This window comes from Callorhinus ursinus, unplaced genomic scaffold, assembly GCF_003265705.2.
Source record: "Callorhinus ursinus isolate GAN/ISIS: 27379988/994484 unplaced genomic scaffold, GSC_fseal_2.0 scaffold53, whole genome shotgun sequence".
In the NCBI taxonomy this organism is placed as follows: Eukaryota; Metazoa; Chordata; class Mammalia; order Carnivora; family Otariidae; genus Callorhinus; species Callorhinus ursinus.
The window spans coordinates 9,619,091-9,637,520 of record NW_027397115.1 but is presented as its reverse complement, the minus strand read 5'-3'; the positions used below and the strand labels follow the sequence as shown (position 1 = coordinate 9,637,520).

General features: G+C 51.0%; 1 protein-coding gene across 3 annotated transcripts in view; it reads right to left on the bottom strand.

Moving 5' to 3' along the window:
• Positions 1-18,430, bottom strand: part of PREX1 (phosphatidylinositol-3,4,5-trisphosphate dependent Rac exchange factor 1) — a 181,401-nt gene that overhangs the window by 63,107 nt on the left and 99,864 nt on the right. For all 3 annotated transcript variants that reach the window (XM_025853311.2, XM_025853309.2, XM_025853312.2), the window contains 5 exons: positions 18,193-18,354; positions 11,317-11,450; positions 4,617-4,735; positions 3,065-3,214; positions 790-937 (listed from right to left, as the gene is read on the bottom strand). In XM_025853311.2, the coding sequence (XP_025709096.2) occupies positions 790-937; positions 3,065-3,214; positions 4,617-4,735; positions 11,317-11,450; positions 18,193-18,354 (713 nt within the window). The remainder of the gene's footprint in view (positions 1-789; positions 938-3,064; positions 3,215-4,616; positions 4,736-11,316; positions 11,451-18,192; positions 18,355-18,430) is intronic.

Genomic DNA, 18,430 nt, shown 5'->3' with positions numbered 1-18,430 from the left:
GTATTTCCCAAACAGAGACACTGGAGGCCCTCAAATCCTGAAAGCTGCCAGGAGCCTCCCCTTCTCCCTCACGTGTAACCCAGGCAGGGAGGCCTCACAGGACACCAAGCCTGCCCACACCTTGGGCTCTGGGTTCCAGCCTCTAGGACTGCGAGGCGGTAAGTTTCTGTTTGAGCTGCTCGGCCTGCAGTGTGTGGGGACGGCAGCCTGCGCAGACTGATGTGAAGGCCCACATCTGCTCTCCGGCGCTTCCAGCAACTCTCTGTGTTAAAAACCTCTTTGCTTGAACTATCTATAATGGCTTCTGTTTTGAGTGTGAGGGCAGTGTCTCTCAATCCATGGTGGGCAACCCATTAGTAGTTTGTGAAATCAATGCCATGGTCTCGCTTCGCATTATTTTTTAAAAACAAATGGAGAAATGAATAACATACAAAGGACAAGGCAGAATAGCAAAGAAACAGAACAGAAAAAGACACACACTTTCAGAGCGTACCCAGCACAGTAAGTTCTGTGAAACTGGCTTCAATCATGTTACGTGGACGTGTGCGCCAGGTTACAACATAAAATTTACATTCTGCAGTGAGCTGTGGTAGGAAACATTTGAAAGACCTGACATGGGGACCCCACCATCCTTCTTGACCTCTGAGGTCTGTTAAATGAGGATTCAGGGTGCTTTAGGGGCTCTGCCCTGCAGGGCTCCGGGGGAAGAGCCAGGTGGGAACAGTGTGGCCCACCCGCTGCCCGGGACCAGCACAGGAACCCCTCAGAGGCCTGGGTGGGGCCACTCACTTGCCGAGGAAGCACTTAGGGACGGTGCTCAGTTTTCTCCGGCGGTCCTTGATCAGGTTCACCTTCTTGTTCATCATCATGTGGTAAAGCTTCTCCCCCTTCTCCGCAATCATGACGTAGGCGTCCCGCTCCATGCCCAGCTTCAGGCCTACGGGGGTGGGGGGCACAGTCAGCACTCAGGGAGCACCAGCGCTGGGGAGCAGAGGGGGGCAGGCCTGCGGCTCCTGGAAGCCCGCTGCCCATCTGCCCGCCCGAGTGCGCCCCGCCGCGGTCATCTATAGAGCACTCCCTGCGTGTCAGCCACTGCTTCGGGCACCTGCCAGTGACTCTTCACACAACGCTGTAGGGGAGGGAGGCTGATCGCCCCCATTTTACAGAAGGCAAAGCTGAGGCCCAAAGAGGTTAAGTTCTAGGGTAATAAGCAGTCAAGCTCATTCAACCCTTCAACCTGAGCATGGGTTTCCAAATTCAGAGGTTATCAGGAAGCCTACTGAGTTCTTCCTTCCAGCCAGGGAGAAAAATCTGCCTGTTTCTCTAGACAATACTCACAGAACCCTGACCAGATCCCTGCCCCACATTTTCTACTTGGACCCTGTCCACTCCTGACAACAGCAATGACAAATAACAACAGAAAATGCTGGAAGCTTCTACTATATGCCACTTAATCCTTAAGAAACCTGTAAGGCAAAATTATCCCAAGAAACGGAAGCCCAGAGAAATGAAGCTGTCTGTCTAAGGTTACCCGACTAGAAGTGGCGGCACCAGGATTTTGACCCAGAAAGTTTGGCTCCAGATCTGTGCTCCTGATCACAGCATGCACCACCCCTGTAAACCTAGCCCCGAGGTCAAGGTTTGGACAACACTCAATTCTAACGGCTGAGGCCCACTGAGGCCACACCCTACTCGTGATCGCATATATACCCTGCAAGGACCACAGCCCTCCATTCTAACCACAAAGACACTGATCAGCCACACCCAGGCCAATCCACACCCCTGAGCCCCACCGCCAGCCCTGACCAGTTTCAGGGCTCACAAGCTTGCCAACCAGGGGCCAGCTTCAGTAGTTTGTTTGGCCTAAAGCCACTTGAATAAATTTCGATACAAAATTTAAAATCAAGAACTATCACCTGAAAACTTAAAATCTAGCTTCTGCCCATAGTCCTGAGCGATGGTGGTGACTTGCACATGGGTAGAAGCAGGGAGGAAAGGGAAGTGGGCAGATCTGGCAGAAGTAAAGGGACCCCATACACTGAATTTGGGGAGTGGGCAGAAACCAGGGATGGCACCACGAGTCTGAATCTGAGGCCCCAGGCGAAGGGAGGAACCAGGTACTGAGATGAGGAACCTCCAGGTTTGGGGCGGAAGACAGGGTGGAAATTAGGAGTTCTGATTAGACATGGCAAGTGCAAGAGGTCTATGACACACCCAAGTGGAAGGCTGCAGATAGAGAAAACTATACCTCAGTTTCCTCCTTTGCAAAGGTGGGAGCGGGGGTAGGGCTTTTAGGATCATGTGTCAAATTTCCAAGTATGGTCAAATCCATACCGCATTTAGCACCATTACAACCCTGTGCAGCAGGAACTTTTATCCCCACTCATCAGACGGCATCACTGAGGTCTGGAAGCTAAAGTAACTTGCCCCTAGACACAGCACAGCTCCCTTTTCCCAGATCCCTGCACAACAACCCAGAGCCAGGTCCCAACCCCACCCAACTACCACACCCAGCCCTAGAAGGTATTAGGCAAGCCGCCTGGGGGAGCCTGGGCCCAGAGAGATCTGTGACCACAGCTAATGCGCAGCCCCCCAGGGATCTTCCCCCCAGATGCAGACTCTGAGTCTCAAGCACAAAGAACCCCAGTTGAAGGTAACAGAACCATGGGGGAGACAGAGGCATGGAGGGAACGTCTTGGTTACCACCGCTCAAGTGTGAAGGGTACCACGAATCCCAGGGTGACCAACCTTGTGACCCTTGACCCTTGGGCAAGTCCCTTCCACTGGCCCTCAGCGTCACCATCTGTCGAGTGGGCTCTAACAGATGCCCTCAGGTGATCCAAAGTACCACCAAGTTATAACACAGCCCCAGAGCTCTCTGCTCCCTCACTGACCTGCGTCTTGTAGCTCCAGCCTCTCTGGAAAGGGCCCTAGGCCCCCTCCCTGGACATAGTCCTCACTCTGCAGAAGTGACCAGCCTAGGGGAAGCCATACACACCCCAGGATCCCGGGAAAGCCCCCCGGAGCCACCGCTCTTCGGAGGCCCAGGAGAGGGCGCACTCACTCTCACGCTGTTCCCGCTCGCGGATGATGGCGTCCAGCCACTTTTGCTTCTCCTCGGCCGTCTTGGCCATGCAAACGAACCACTTGTTTTTGGCCGTGTTGTGGATCTTCCAGCCATTGGTGACAGTGTAGCCGTTGCTGTGGTAATCCGCTGGTGGGGGAAGAAGACCAAGGTGGGTCAGCCCGGGCTCAGCCACACAACTCTGAACATTCCCCACTACACGCTTGAAAGTAAGGTCACGGACCAGCACATCTTGCTCCAGAAAGACAGGGTGGCAGGGGCATCAACAGGATAAGGGTCTGAGAGCTGAATTTGGAACCCTTCAAATGCTCACTCCCTCTCCTCTCTATTCTCTCCAAAGAACAGAGGATCTGCAAACGAAGACGCCCCCCACACCCATCAACTACAGGGGCTTCAAGACCCCACAGTCTGGGCACAAATGCAGGAGTCCCGGAGCCCGAGAATATGCCCCAGCCTCCCTGCCCATCTCATCTGGGCACTGGGGCCACTTAAAACCTAGTGCAAACCCAGCAATGCCAAGTCCGGGGGCCCCTATGCACTGCCGGCTGGGATGGGGACTGGCCAACCTCTGAAAACAGGCTGTCAGTTTCCAAGGAAGCTGAAGCTGCCCATACCCTAAATCCGAGGAGGGGTCCACAGGTTTCGTGACACTGCCAAAGGAGTCCGTGTCTCAAAACCTGTTAGGAACTCCTGCCCCTCGCCAGGCTCAAGGGTACATACACAAAGAGGTTCACACAAGACTGCTCACGGCCTCACTGTTCATAACAGCAAACAGCAGAAATGACCCAAATGTCTATCACCAAAGGCATGAATGAGTTTTACAGTGGGAACCAACACCGTGCAGAAAGCTACATGCAGAAACACAAAGAGAGATGCAAAAGAATATACAATATTTTATGACACTTCAATAGGTATATAACACTATATCTCTATAACTACATGTATATATTTAAAGCTACTTAATCTGCATATAATGACATAAACTTTTAAAGAAAGTTTTGAAACAATTTTTCATTAAAATGTTTACTAATGCATACTTAGGGGATAAAAATGTTTTTAAAAAAGCAAGAAAATGATCATCACAAAATTTGGACAGTTACTTCTGGGGTGTAGGAGGTGCTGCTGTGACCAAGGAGGAGTGTGTGAGGACCTTTGGGGGTACACACAGAGTTTTACTTATTAACTTGAATGGGGACTACCCAGGTGTTCACTCAATGTGCTTATGTTTTAGATACTTTTCTTAGGTAGGTCACATTTCAAATAAAAGAAAAAACTGAGGGACACCTGGGTGGCTCAGTCAGTTAAACATCAGACTCTAGATTTTAGCTTAGGTTATGATTTCAGGGTCGTGAGATCAAGCCCCACAACGGGCTCCATGCCCAGCGCATTGGCCTCCTTAAGATTCCCTCTCCCTCTCCCTCTCCCTCTGTCCCTCCCCACCTCTTAAAAAAAAAAAAAAAAAAAAAAGACTGAACAGAGCCACAGAGCAGGTGGGGCTGGGGCTTAGGTGGGCCTTGGGGTTAGGGTCTACCTGTCCCATCTTCCACATTCTCCACCTCCATGACTTCAGTGTTGATTCGACCCCTGAAGATGTAGAGGGAGCCATTGATGGACTTGGTCCTCTTGGTGGATTTCTTGCCCCCAGTGACCCTGAAAGACAGCGGGAAGTCAGCAACCCCTATGTCTCACCTAACGGGGGCTCAAAAGAGCAAAGGGAAGCAGAGCAGTAATCTGGAAGGGTGCCCAAGATGGCAGGAGCACTGCACCGGGCTCAGAAGCATGGGTTTTTGGCCGGTGGATGGGTGACTTGAACAAGTCACTTCTCCGTTCCAGACACAATTCCTCCATCTCGAAATTAGGCTAGTCGCCTTGCTGACCTCACAGAGCTATAGCTAACCAGTTTACATTGACAAGAAACTAACCAGAAGCAACAGAAACTCATTCCTCTTGGCTAAAAAGTAGGGGCGGGGCTCTCAGAGTGTCTAACAGAGGGGTACCTTCCTGAAATCTGACCAGAGAAGAAGGGTGCCTGGAGTAGGCAGTCCACCCAACCATCCATGTCCACCTGCCCACCATTCATTCCCTCACTCAGGTCCATCTGCCACTCACTCAGTGACTGAACAAACATCTGACCAGTGCTTCCTATGGAGAGGATGCCAAGTTGGGGCCAAGGGGAGTCACTCACCCATGCATTCAACAAGCACTTTAGAGAATACCTACTGAGTGCCAGGCACTCCACTAGCTGCTGGGCCTGCAGCAGTGAACAAAACAAAGTCTCTGAAAACTCATCCTCCAATACGAGGGGGCAGGGGGCACAGAGACAGAAGCTAAGCAGAAAAGTCAAAGACAAGTTATGTCAGGAGTGCTAAATGTGTGGTTAAAATAAAGCAGAAAATGAAGTCTCAGGGCTCAAAGGCCACTCTGTGGTACACGCAGGCCCCTCTTCTCCTCCAGGTGGGTGATGTTCCCAAATCTATTTGCCTGATGTGCACCTGTTATTGTAATTGGGTAAACTACGTATTATATACATGAGAACATATGAATGTGGAAAGAGAGTTGTCTCCCTGATCATTAAGTTGACTGTTTTGGAAAGACTTGATAAAGGTGAGTTGCTTTTGTGTTAAGAGTGAACTTATCCTCAAAGAAGAGACCTTGGCTCTAGATGAAAAGAATGTTTAATGAATGCAATGTATATGTTTTTAATTAAAAAAAAATATATTGAAGGTTTGTAAAAATAATAATAATAAAGCAAGGAGATGGTTAGGGAGGGTGGGGGGCATGATTTTAACTGGGACAGGGAAGGGAGAGGTGGTCAGGCGAGGCCTCATTGAAGAGGTGGCTTTGGAGCAAGGGAGGAACCTGGAAGGGTATCTGGGGAGGAACATTCCAGGCGGAGGACACAGGCCCCATGCCATGTTGTAAGGAGCAGCCAGCCAGCTGGTGGCTGACGCTGAGTGGGTGAAGGCGAGTGGGGGGCCAGGGTTCAGAGTGGCCACACAGGCCAGATCCTGCGGGGTCCTCTGGGCCGTGGTAAAAATGGGCTCCTCCGTGTGAGATGGGGGCCATGGAGGGTCTAAGCAGAGGAAGAACATGATCTGGTCTAGGTTATAAAGGACTCCCCATGGCGGCCTGCAAAGAAGGGACCGCAGAGGGGGCCAACAGAAAGCAGGGGGAACTAGAAGCCAATGAGCAGCGCAATGGTTTGTGTGTGCCAACCCATGCGTACCTATACAGGTGTGCGTATATACAAGCTTCTATAAACTTTTCATTAAAGTATAAAATCCATACAGGAAAAAAATGCCCGAAGAAGGATGGGGCTTGTTTAACTTTTATAGAGTGAGCACACCTCTATTATCCCTATAAACACCCCCAAAGCCCCCCACCGTGCCCCCTTCCCAGTCACTCCCCCCACCCCTGCCCCGTCCCCCCACAAGGGTCACCACTATCCTGACCTTTGACCCCGTGGCTTCACTCTGCCTGTTTTGGAACTTCACATACATGGAATCACAAAGGGTGATGGCCACGGGTATGTCGGTTGCTTCCCGTTTGGCACTGCTGTGACCATTCCTGCACGTCTTGTGAAGAACACACGTGCACGTCTCTGCAGGTGATCTACCTAGAGGCTGAACTGCTGAGTTACAAGGGATGTACACGGTGGGCTTCACCAGAGAATGCCAAGCTGTTTTCCAAAGTCGTTGCACCAATTCTCCCTGCCCCGGTAGAGTAAGGAACATTCCAGTGGATCCCCATCCTCTGTAGCTAATTTCCATGTTGGCCATTCTGGTGGGCACGGAGTAGTGGCTCATTAAACATTTCACTTATATTTCCCTGATGAGTAACAAGGCCAAGCACCTTTTCATGTCTACTGGCCATCTGGTCCTGTGGGCCATGCATGGGCTTTTGTGAAATGACTGTCCCTTGAGCACTTTTCTGTTGGGTTGTCTTTTTCTTAATGATTTATAGCAAGAGTTGGCAAATGTTTTCTGAAAAGGGCCAGATAGACAGTAAACATTTTCAGTTTGGGGGGCTTCATGTCTCTGTGTCAACTACTCCACTCTGTCCTTGCCGCAGGAAAGCATCCAGTGACAACACCAAAACAAATGGGCATGCCGTGTGCCAATAAACCTTTATTTATAAAAACAGAGGGCCAAATTTGGCTTATAGGACTTCTTAATACATTCCAGATGTGAGTCCCCTGTCAGTTATATGGATTGCGAAGATCCCTAGTCCATAGCTTACCTTTTTACTCTCTTCGCAGTGCCTTTTGATTTGTGTTCTTAATTTTAATGTAATTTGATGAATCTATTTTTCCTTTAGAATGACACTTTTTGTCCTATTTAAGAAATCTTTGCTTACCGCCAGATCATGAAGGTAGTCTCTTATGCCTTCTTCTGGAAACCTAATGGCTTTACCCAGCACATTTCAATCTGTGATCCATCTGAAGTTGATTTTTTTGTGTTACTGTGTGAGCTAACAGTCAAGACTCATTTTCCCCCATCGGATATCAAACGAACCAAGCATCATTTATTGAACTGCCCTGGCACTTTTGTTGAAATTCAAAGGAACACTTCCATGGGGGTCTGCTCCTGAACTCGCTCTTCTATTCCACTAAACTCTTTGTCTGATTCGGCACCAATACGACGTTGTCTTAATTACTGCAGCTGAATAGTAAGCCCGGCTACCAGCAGTACGAGGCCCCCAGCTTTGTCCTTTTTCAAAACTGTAGAGGCTATTTTTGTATTTCCAGGTAAATGTTACCATCATATACACATACGTACATAAAAACTCCCTCTTAGAATTCTTATTGGAATGACACTGAAGTTCTGGCAAAGTCTGGGGACAGAATGGAAAGGACTTGCTGAAGAAGTGGGTTTGGGGTGAGGCAGGTCAGCATCAAGGTCAACTAAGGTTCCAGCCTGGGCTCCTGGGTAAACCTTAGTGCCGTTTACTCAGAATGAGGAAGACTCAAGGAGGAAAACGTCTGGGGCAGGAGTTGTGATGAAAATGAAGAGTCTTGGTTCAGACACAACTTAAGTGTGAGCTGAGCTGTGTGCAAGACCCCCAAAGGAAGACAGAGTGGTAACTCTTCTCCTTTCCATACACGTGCCAGGCCTTATTCTAACCAATTTACATGTTTTATCGTACTTCATCTATAAAAACAATCCTATCAGATGGGGACTACTTTTATCCCCATTGAACAGACAGGAAAACAGAGGCACAAAAAGCTGATGTAACTTGCCCAAGGCCGCACGGCTAGTGAGCGGCAGGGCCTCTGTGTCCTTAAGCACTGCGTGTTACCTCTAAGATGCAAACAAGCAGTTGAGGTATTAGAGATGAGCTCTTCTTGGGTTCTTCTCTTCTTGGGGGTCTCAGTTTCCCATTCCGAAGAATGGGGAGGTGGGCTCTTAGAACACTCCTTCCACTTCTGATATCTAAGAAGACTCGACTTTTAAATGAGGCCAGGATCACTCTGAGTCAGAGACCTTCCCTGACCCATGTCCCGGACGGGCGGTGCCCCACATGACCCAAGCAAAGACAAAACCATCGGCAGACACCTAGCAGTGACAGGCATTTCCTGTGACCACATCCGGCAGGCCGGCAGTTCCATCCACTGCTGCCCGATCCCTCTGGGACCTCTTGGAGCCCGGCCCTCTGGCTCCCCATCCAGAGGCAGGAATGCTGGCCGCCAGCCACCTTCTCTCAGGAGACAGATGTACCCTTTCCCTCCAGCCAGCCTGGCCCACTCACAGAACTGAGGCAGGCAGCTCATGGCAGCCCCAGGGTCAGCCCCAGAAGGCCCACGTGGGACCCACTGCTCCGACAGGTGCGACCACGCCGACGGAGGAAGGGCCTGCACCAGGGCGTAATGAGCAAACTCAGCCAAAGCTGGAGCAGGTCACACGCCCCACCCGAAGGGACATTCTGTTTTCTAAACCCCAGTGTTCTGGGGAAAGTGCCTGCTTCAGACAGCCCAGGGCGGCTGGCAGGGAAGGGCGGAGGACTCTCAGGATGGGCCCAGTGAGAACAGGTGGGAAGCAAGGAAGAAGGAAAAGGGGGTGTTAATGGGGGGGCTGAGGGACATGAGACACAGATCTAATGGAGTGGGCAGCAATGAAACAGCAAATAAAGAAGACACGCTCCGGGAGATGGCCGAAGACGGAGGCCAACGTCTTCAACCAGAAGGACCAAACCCAGAACTGGGCAGAAGGGCAGAGGGGACGGGGCCTGTGGTTGAAGTGCCTACTCTGTGCCTGGAGCTGCACCTGTGGGTGAACAGGAACCCAACACGGATGGAGGTAAGTTAACTAACGGTAATAGCAGCTAACCCTTATTTTGTGAGCTTTACTACATACTGGGCATGCCTAACACATCTGCTCTTCACAATGATTCTTTGAGATACATACGCTAATTCACCCGGTTTTGCACATAAGGGAACTGAGGCAAACAGAGGCAAAGTCACAGAGCCAGAGAAATGTGAACCGTAAGGAGCTTGGCTCCACACCAAACTCTGCTGTAAGAAGGGGTTTATCATCCCCATTCTACAGAAGAGAAAACTGAGGCTCGGGAGAGGCCAGGCTGGAGGAGAAAGAGAAGCCCACGAACACGCAAGGAACGCCGTCATTCATCCTATGGCAAGGCTGCTCATGACAACCTCAGGAGGCCAGCAGAAACAGACAAGGAGACAGAGGCTCAGGCACAGTAAGTGACACGCCTAGAGCCCAGAGGAGGGTGGAGGCATTGCTGACGGTAGGGCCCAGGGTCTGGACCTCCCCTCAGCCTTAGCGTTTCCTAGATAAAAGAGTAAAGAAGCCTCTGGAAAGTCACTGTTTCAGCCCTAAAACAAGACAACAGGAAGGAGGATTCAGAAAGGACTTCTTCAGAAAACTGAAAGGCAGGGACCTCTCAGTCCACCAATCTATCCACCCAGCTACCCAGCCAGCCAGCCAGCCGGTCACTCATTCCCCTACCCCTCTGTCTCCCAGTGCTCCCTCTCCAACCATCCACCCACCCATCCACCCACTTGGTCGTTCAATTACCCAACCCTCCATCCCAGAACCCAACCACCCCAACAACTACCAACCAACCATCCATCCATCTATCCATCCATCCATCCATCCATCCGACCATCTACCCACGAATCTCCCATCTTATGACCATCCCTCCATCTACCCATTCATTTAAATATCATGCCTGAAGGCCCCCAACTCACCATTCATCTGAACGCACCGCTGCCAGCTCATGTCTTCATCCACTTCTCCAACTATCCAAACATCCACACATTCCCCATTTTCTGTCCATCCCTCCATCCAGCCATCTCCTACACCTCCAACCACTCACCCATTCGCTCCTTCACCCACTCACTCATCCATCCACGAATCAATTCACACATCCACCCACAATCCTCCCCGCCCCCCTTCATCCACCATCCACTCATCCTCCAACCCCTGCCAATGCACCGATCCCGCCTCCCATCTGCCCACACGTCCCATCATTCACACTTGCAAGCTTGCATGCACCTGTATGTGTCTACCACTCACCACTCGTCCATTCACTCCTCGACTCTACAAAGTGTAGGAAGCTCCAGGGAAAGACACAAAAGCGACAAAGGTACTACTCTTTCCCTCAAAAAGCTTAATAGTGAAAGAGCCCTCTGCCCTTGAATCCCCCACCTTTGGATCTTAGAATCACAGGATGTCAGTGTCACAAAGAATCCCCAAATATCTATGACCATCTAGAACCACACTGTCCAATACAACAGCCACAAGCCACATGTGGCTGCTGAGCACCTAAAACAAGGCTAGGACAAACTGAGATGTGCCATTACGTGTTAAGATATGCACCCAATTTTGAAGGCTTAGTGTACAAAACAAAATGCAAAATATCTCTTTAATAACTTTCAAAAATTGATTATATATTTGTTGTATACATTAAAATAATATTTAGAGACAGATTGGAAAACATAAAATATATAATTTAAATTCACTTTGCCTATTTCTTTTTGATTTTTTTTAAAGTGGCTGCTAGAAAATTTTAAATAAGACGTATGGCTCACATTATATTTCTATTAGGCAGTGCTGATCTAGAACAAACCCCTCAACTCAGAAAAGGGAGGCCCAGAGAGGGAAGTGACAAGCCTAAGGTGTCACCGTGAGAGACTGTCAAGGTCCCACCGAATTCCTGCCTCCTGGCCCACCTGGGCAGCCCAGCCCCCAGCCGCCCCAGCAACTCACCTGGATTTCCGCTTGCAGTAGACAAGGAGGTTGTCGAAGAGGAAGAAGGCCCTCTCCTGGATGTTGCCCGCGGAGATTTTTAACAAAGTCCCTTGCAGGAGGAGCTGGGTGCAGATGTCCGTGAGGTTGGAGCCCTGAGAGAGTGACGAGGGGAGCAGGGCATGAGCTGGTAAATCCAGGAGAGCACTCGGGGATATCCGCACTTCCTTCCCAGAGACAGAACCTACCACTGCCTTGCTCGCACCCCAAAACCATTTTAAATGCACCACTGCAGGAACTCTCTCAGCAGCCAGAAAAATCCAAACGATCTGATCAATGGCTTCTGTCTGTCGAGCACGCCGGAACAGTGCCAGGAAGAGCGCATGGAGATGCCCATTTCTTAGGAGAGAAACCTGGGCTCGGGGAGGGGAAGTGATCCACCCAGCCTGAGTTGGCATCTGGTTTTATTTTGGTTCAGTTCTTGCTTGGGGTTTGGGGCTTTTCATGTTTGTTTTGTTTTTGCCTATCCCTTCCTCATTTATGTCCTACCTTGTGATGATAATCACTGACCCCACTAGAATGCCCCTTCCACTAAGGACAGGAAGCATTATCAAGCATTAGTCAGCATTTGCCACCGTCTTCCAAGCACCTGTAACCCTCTCGGGCACCCAGCAGATACTCAATAAATGCCTGTAGAGCAGGTGATAAACAGTATGAACACCATCGGGGCAGGATTCTGGGAGCACTTACCCTAGCTACAGAGAGGAACACAGATGGAAGCAGTTCTCAAACTCTACCTGGTCATCTATGCTAAGTGACGGAGGTGGCCACAACGCTCCGTGTGTGTGAAGCTCCCTGAACCTCTGTGACGTCCCAGCTGGTGGGGTCAGGAGAGGCACAGGTCTGTCTGGAGCTTGGGCATGACCAAGAGTGGGGCACAGAGCTCTCAAAGTGCTAAATGAGAGGGGGCTGGAAACACACCTGGGAGGGCCCCGGATGCCAGCCACATAGGCTCCTACCTGTCACAGGAATGGAGTTAGCTGGCACTCAGCTGGCCAAGCACAGACTCCGTTTCCCAGCATCCCTTGTACCCATGTGGGTCATGTGACTAAAGTATGGCCAGTGTGCCCTGTTTTTACAATATTTCCTTGAAAGAAAATAGCTTCCTCTCCTCTCCCTCCCTTCCCTCTTGTCACAGGCTGGAAGACAACCAAGAACACGGCATACACAGTAGCAGACGGTGGAGCAAGAAGCAGGCAGGAACCTGGGTCCACAGGGAGCAGAGCTGCCCACCCGCCCACCTGCTCTCCTGCTGAGAAATCAACTTCTACCTCATTTATGCCATCTTCCCTCCTTTCGGCAGCCAACCAGGTGCTTGAACCCACACATCAAGAGTAGGACCAGGCCCATCAATAGGCAGACAGTGGGGTGCCTGTGACATTTACGCCCGAGGGATACTACACGAAAGAGGGGTTCAGGGAGGTTTGTTTGACAGACCTACAGATTACAGAGGAGGAGAATGATGCGTGATGCTGTCTCTGCCCAGAAATGAACTTGAGAAAGAGAGAGGGAGAAGTGTGCACAGTCTCCTTCCCCAAACACGCGACACCCAGAACCAAAGAGGAGTTCACATCCAATGAGGTATGCTGACTCAGTTATTTCTGAGGCCCAGGAAGGGGAACTGGTTCTAGAAACGCAGAAATCAGGCTTTCTGCTAACTGCCCACTGCAGTCTCCCCTGCTCCGTGCTGTGTCCCTTGAGCACAGCACATTCATCACCCAAAAATGCCAGAGATCCCTCTGGGGCCCACTTGGGGTCCTGGGACACGAGCCTCCTTGTGGTCAAGGGCTAGGCTGCCTAGGGCAGGCATGGGCACCTGTGAACAGAAACCAGAGCACCGACGTCTGCATGCTGCAGACAGGCATCAGACTCCGCACACAGCCACCAGCGAGGGAGTGAGCCCGCTGCACCAGGGCTCGGGGCTCTCATGACGAAGAGCCCCCTGGGCCCCCAGTATCCTCACCAACAGGGTGAGCATGACTCTTGGGGTGATGAGGCTCTACCCACGGCCCATGGGTCAGCTCAGGGCAGAAGCCATCCAGCAGCTCCTGGAGGCCGCCTGCCTCCCCGCCTCATCCCGTCACCTCACTCATGGCCACCCTCCACCTTCCAGCCTCCAAAGAGGGATTTTAGCTGCTTGGATGTGAATCTGGTACCTGGCCTGGCTGCAGGGCCCAGAACCCCGACATCACACAGGCCTACACCTGACCTCCCTCTGTCAACGTCTAGGGACTGCAAAGAGCAGTGAACCCAGCCTGGGAAGCTGCCCCTCCAGCCTTGGCCAAAGACCACCTAGCAAATACACTTGAACTGCCAAGGACACTACAGGGGGATGCCCCATCCACCCTAGCCCTGCTGAGAAGCCCAGATGGCCCTCAGTCTCCCCAGAATCCTTGAACCTGGGTCAGGGGTGGTGCTGAGGATCAGATGCACAGGGAAGAGGCTGAGAACCAAGGTTTCCACCAGCCAGGGCTAGAGACTTGCGGACAGTGCAGGCTCGCTCAAACTGAAGCATTAACGTGGAGAGAAGATGAGGAAAGCTTACCACGCGCCCACTACGGTTCTAAGTATTTTATACAAGTACAGTTCATCCTTACGACAACTCTCATTTTACAGATAAAGAAACTGAAGCACAGAGCAGGGAAGTGACTAGTTCAAGGTCACACAGCTGGTCAGTGAGCAAGCTGGGATTTGAACCCAGACAGGATGGCCCCCCTCTCCTACCCACCAACCTCTACTACCCAGGGAGGGGAGGGAGGGCTGCCTTTTAGAAGGTAACCTGACAACCTGAAGGACTTTTTATGAGACTACTGGTCTACAGCAGGGGTCTCCGAAGGGGAGAGACCATAGCCCCCTGGAGCGTAGAGCATCCCAGGAAGGGTGGAAGGACCTATGACCATTTCTGTTTATGGTCTTTTTTTTTTTTTTAATAAAAATTTTATGTTTCCTCACTCCTATTTTCCTTCTGTACCCTCATGGGTGAGTGGGCAACCAGCATTTCCAGAGCCAGCAAGACAAGTGTGCCCTATTTCCTTCTTATTAAGAACATGCATTTCTTATTACTGTGAGCTTCACACAAAAGTCCATGGGGCTTGCTCCCCGAGTGACCCCCTGCAGGAGGGTCGGGCCACACCGGGTATGAGCTGTAGCTAAAGTTGCATGATACTTTTTCATCTAAAAAAAAAAGTAAGAATGAAATCCTGCTCTTCTGCCCCTGCTCCTCCTGACGTTTACAGAGCGTTTACTCCGAGCCAATGAAGGAGCACTGTTTTGAGTGCTGTACATGCGTCCCCTCCCGAATCCTCAAGTGACCCAAGAAGGGGGGCTGCGATTATCCGGACTTTTCAGATGGGGAAACTGAGGACAAAGAACCCCTCCCCGCAAAGGGGGCTGGCTCGTTCACCCACTTCCACCGTATTGCAACACCCTGCCATTTCCTTGCGTGTTCTGTAAAGTGGATTTACGGATTAACTTATCTGGTTTTAAGTAAACCAGTCTCACGACTAAAAAGGACAAGCAGCTTAGGAAGGATGCGGGGAGGGCGAGGAGCCAGCGATCGGAGATCAAACTCAGGATGCAAGCCCAAGCACATGGCCAGAAAGCAGCCAAGGAGAGATTGCCCCTCCTCCCACAACGAGTCCCTTGCCAGCCATATTCCTAGAGCTAGATGGCAGCCATCTAACCAGACTGGTGAGAGGTCAGATGGAAAGATCAGTGATTATCAGGAAGATCAGCAGAAGTAAGGATCTGCAACCACTGACGTTCACCACAAACTACCCCCAAAGTCACACTGTCCCCTGAGGCTGTAACTACAGAGAGCATGAGGCCACTGCAAGTAGCTTCACTGTTACATGCGATTTTTTCTAGCTATGATAACACATTATTTTTACAAGTCACCCTGAGGATCAAACTGCATTTAAAAACCTTCCTACTGGGGCACCTGGCTGGCTCAGTCAGTGGAGTACGTGACTCTTTTGATCTCGGGGTTGTGAGCTGAAGCCCCAAATTGGGAGTAGAGATTACTTAAATAAACACACTTTAAAAAAAACAAAAAGAAACCTTTCTACTGCACAGAAAACCACTCTACTTTCTTCCAAAGAGCATTCATACTCCAATTTTCACTTTATCCTGAGAATGACACCAGAACAGGGGCGCCTGGGCGGCTCAGTCGTGAAGCGTCTGCCTTCGGCTCAGGTCGTGACCCCAGGGTCCTGGGATCCAGTCCTGCGTTGGGCTCCCAGCTCAGCGGGGAGTCTACTCCTCCCTCTGCCCTCCCCCCCTGCTTGTGCTCTCCCTCTCTCTCACACACACACAAATAAATAAAATCTTAAAAAAATAAAAAAAGAATGACACCAGGAGGTACCTTCAAGAGATATTATTACTCAAATTAGACAACCAAGGGCAAATGGAGGCCAAGAGAGCGTGACAAACTTGCCTGAGGCAGGGGAATCTGTCAGTTACAGGGCTGGGCCTCCAAACCAAGTCCCTGTGCCTCAGTTTCCTCAGCTGTCCAATAGGGATCATAAGAGCACCTCCCCTTAGTCCTGGAGACATGCAATAGGGCTCAATCATCGCCAGCAATTCTTATTCTGGCACATGTATTTCCTACAGCACCCAGAAACGGCGATCGAAATCAGGGCCACTTTCCAACTGCAGATTTTTCAGGGTCTAAAAGGGCCCCCAAAGGTCCTTAGTTCCTATCTCCCTAGGCCCTTCCCAGAAGTAGGCATCTAGAAATCACTTCTGCTCCCGCTGCCAAACTGCTTGCTCAACTCTCCTCTCCACAGGCTCCCATGTGGGAAATTTCTTTTTCAGCTGGTTTCCAGGAAACTCTCTGTCTCCCAGAAGAACGGCTCGGTCTTCCTTTTTTGAAAATAAATATTGAGTAACTTATGTCTCCAGCTCTCTTCACCTTGGCTGCCAGGAAGCTCAAAGCCCAAACAGGCTTAAACACACCCTCCATTCTGTTGGCTCTTTAGGCAGGCGTGTTGGCTGAAAGTGGCCGTGTGACCCACCGGTCAATGAGACGAAAGGGGAAGTCTCTTTGGGGCGTCCGGGAAAGGTTTTCCTCCACTGAGAAGAGCTTCCTCTCAACTGCTCTGGCCATACCCCTGTCTCCTGCAATTCTGGAACACGAGATGCCTGGAGCTCCGGCTCTCATGGAACTGGGCGGGGAAGGCCAACAGAACTGCAGGAGACAAAGTGGGAGCTCTGACACCTTGGGGCCCGCATGAGTCCTGAGACAACACACCCTAACCGACACACCTGAGTATCCGGCAATTTGCAGTCACAGGACATAGAAACCAAGCTACATATATTTTAAGCAGAAAGAAATAAGGGGCTTACTTAATTGTCAGATGGTCTAGGAGAGGCAGGAATCCAAACCGGGGCTCCCAGAAAACCAACAACACCGTATATCTGGCCCACTCCCCACAGAGCCACTGCCTTGGCCCCCACTGGGAGAAGGAAGAGTCACACACACCTGCCCGAGCAGATACTCCAGGAAAATGCCACCAGGCTGCATCTAGCCTTTGGGAGCTACTGCCTCAACTGCCAGCCACAGAGCCGGTCCCCTGCCTGATAGATACACGCCACCAACAACCAGCAGGTGTCCCATGCCTCCGGATACCCAGGATGCTGGAGCCCGGACCCTCTGCTGATGCTACCATGGACTGCCCAACACGACCACAGCTGTGCTCTGCTGCAAAGACAGCACGGGGTGGCCTCTGTCCCACCCCATCTGCCCAATCCCCAGCAGCTGGATCTGACTTTGGCCAATCACATCCCAAACCTGATCTACAAGGGGGTCTGAAAAATGCAGCTCCTCGTTCCCGGGCTCCAGGAGGACAGGAAGGCCCAGCGGGAGGAGGATGGGTACGTGGCAAGCACTAATCGACACTCCCCGCCTCCTCCCTCAAAGCAGGCCCCTCTCTACAGTCAGACTCTCAATCTCTGCAGTGATACGGAGTCACATTCAGGATTCCGGAACGCAGGGCAAAGAAGTGGAAATCCCAAAAGTAGCAAGCGCCAGAAAACCCAAAGGCAGATGATTCAGAGAAGAATCCAGGAGTCTTTCATCTTTGCGTTTGATCTTCCATTCCAGCTGCATTTACTCTGATACTCATTTTTTTTTTATTTATTCAGATTTCCCCATTTCCTTCAACAGATTTGTAGGAAATCTCTGATAATCTAAGGAAGACATGGAGATTTAAACAAATAAATCTAAGGAAAACATGGAGGTTTAAACACATGCACAATGAGATTTCAAGAATCCCAGACCCCCGTAAGCGTGACGATAGTAATGTAATAGCAACACCTACCATTTATTGAGTACCTACTGTGTGCCAGGAATAGATGAGGAAACAGGAGGTTCAGAGAAGTTAGGACATCTGCCTAAAGTCACCCAGCAAGGGAGCGTCAAGGCCAGAATTCTGTCCTGGAGTGGACCGGTAAGCACTACCGTGGACCTTGGCATCAAAAGCTCAAAGGCCTATGGACACCAGGCAGACAAGGCAACGTGTGAAGGAGAGAGACTGGGGAGGAATGGGAGGCACTGGGGACTAAGGAAAAAACTGGAAGCTCTAGTGGCTGTGGTCAGGGGAAGTGGGGGCCCAGGGCTACCGATTTTTCAAAAGAAACTTTAAATCTAGACTTTTATGAGGACTTCACAGGAAAATAACAATTTTTTTTTTTTTTTTTTTTTTTTTACACAAACGCCGCGGAGGCCAAACCACACACACATGGCAGGCTGAAATCTGGGGGCCAGACTACAGTGTACCTGCAGCTGCGCATCCCCGAGGCCCCTCTCAAGCCCGGGAGGCCTCCCGCCTGACGCACCTCCCAGCCCTCAATGTGGGACTGCAGCTGCTCCAGGACCTCCAGCTTCTCCATCTGCCGCTTGGTCTCGTTGATGTTAGAGCACACGGTCTTCATGGCCTGCAGGGCGCTCTGGACCGCAGGGTGGTCCGGGTGCTTGCCAGGAGTCCTCTTGGCCAGCTCCTACGGGGACAGATGAGGACAGGAATGAGAGACGTTGACTCAGAGGGGCCCAGACACGGCATCCAGGTCACCTGAC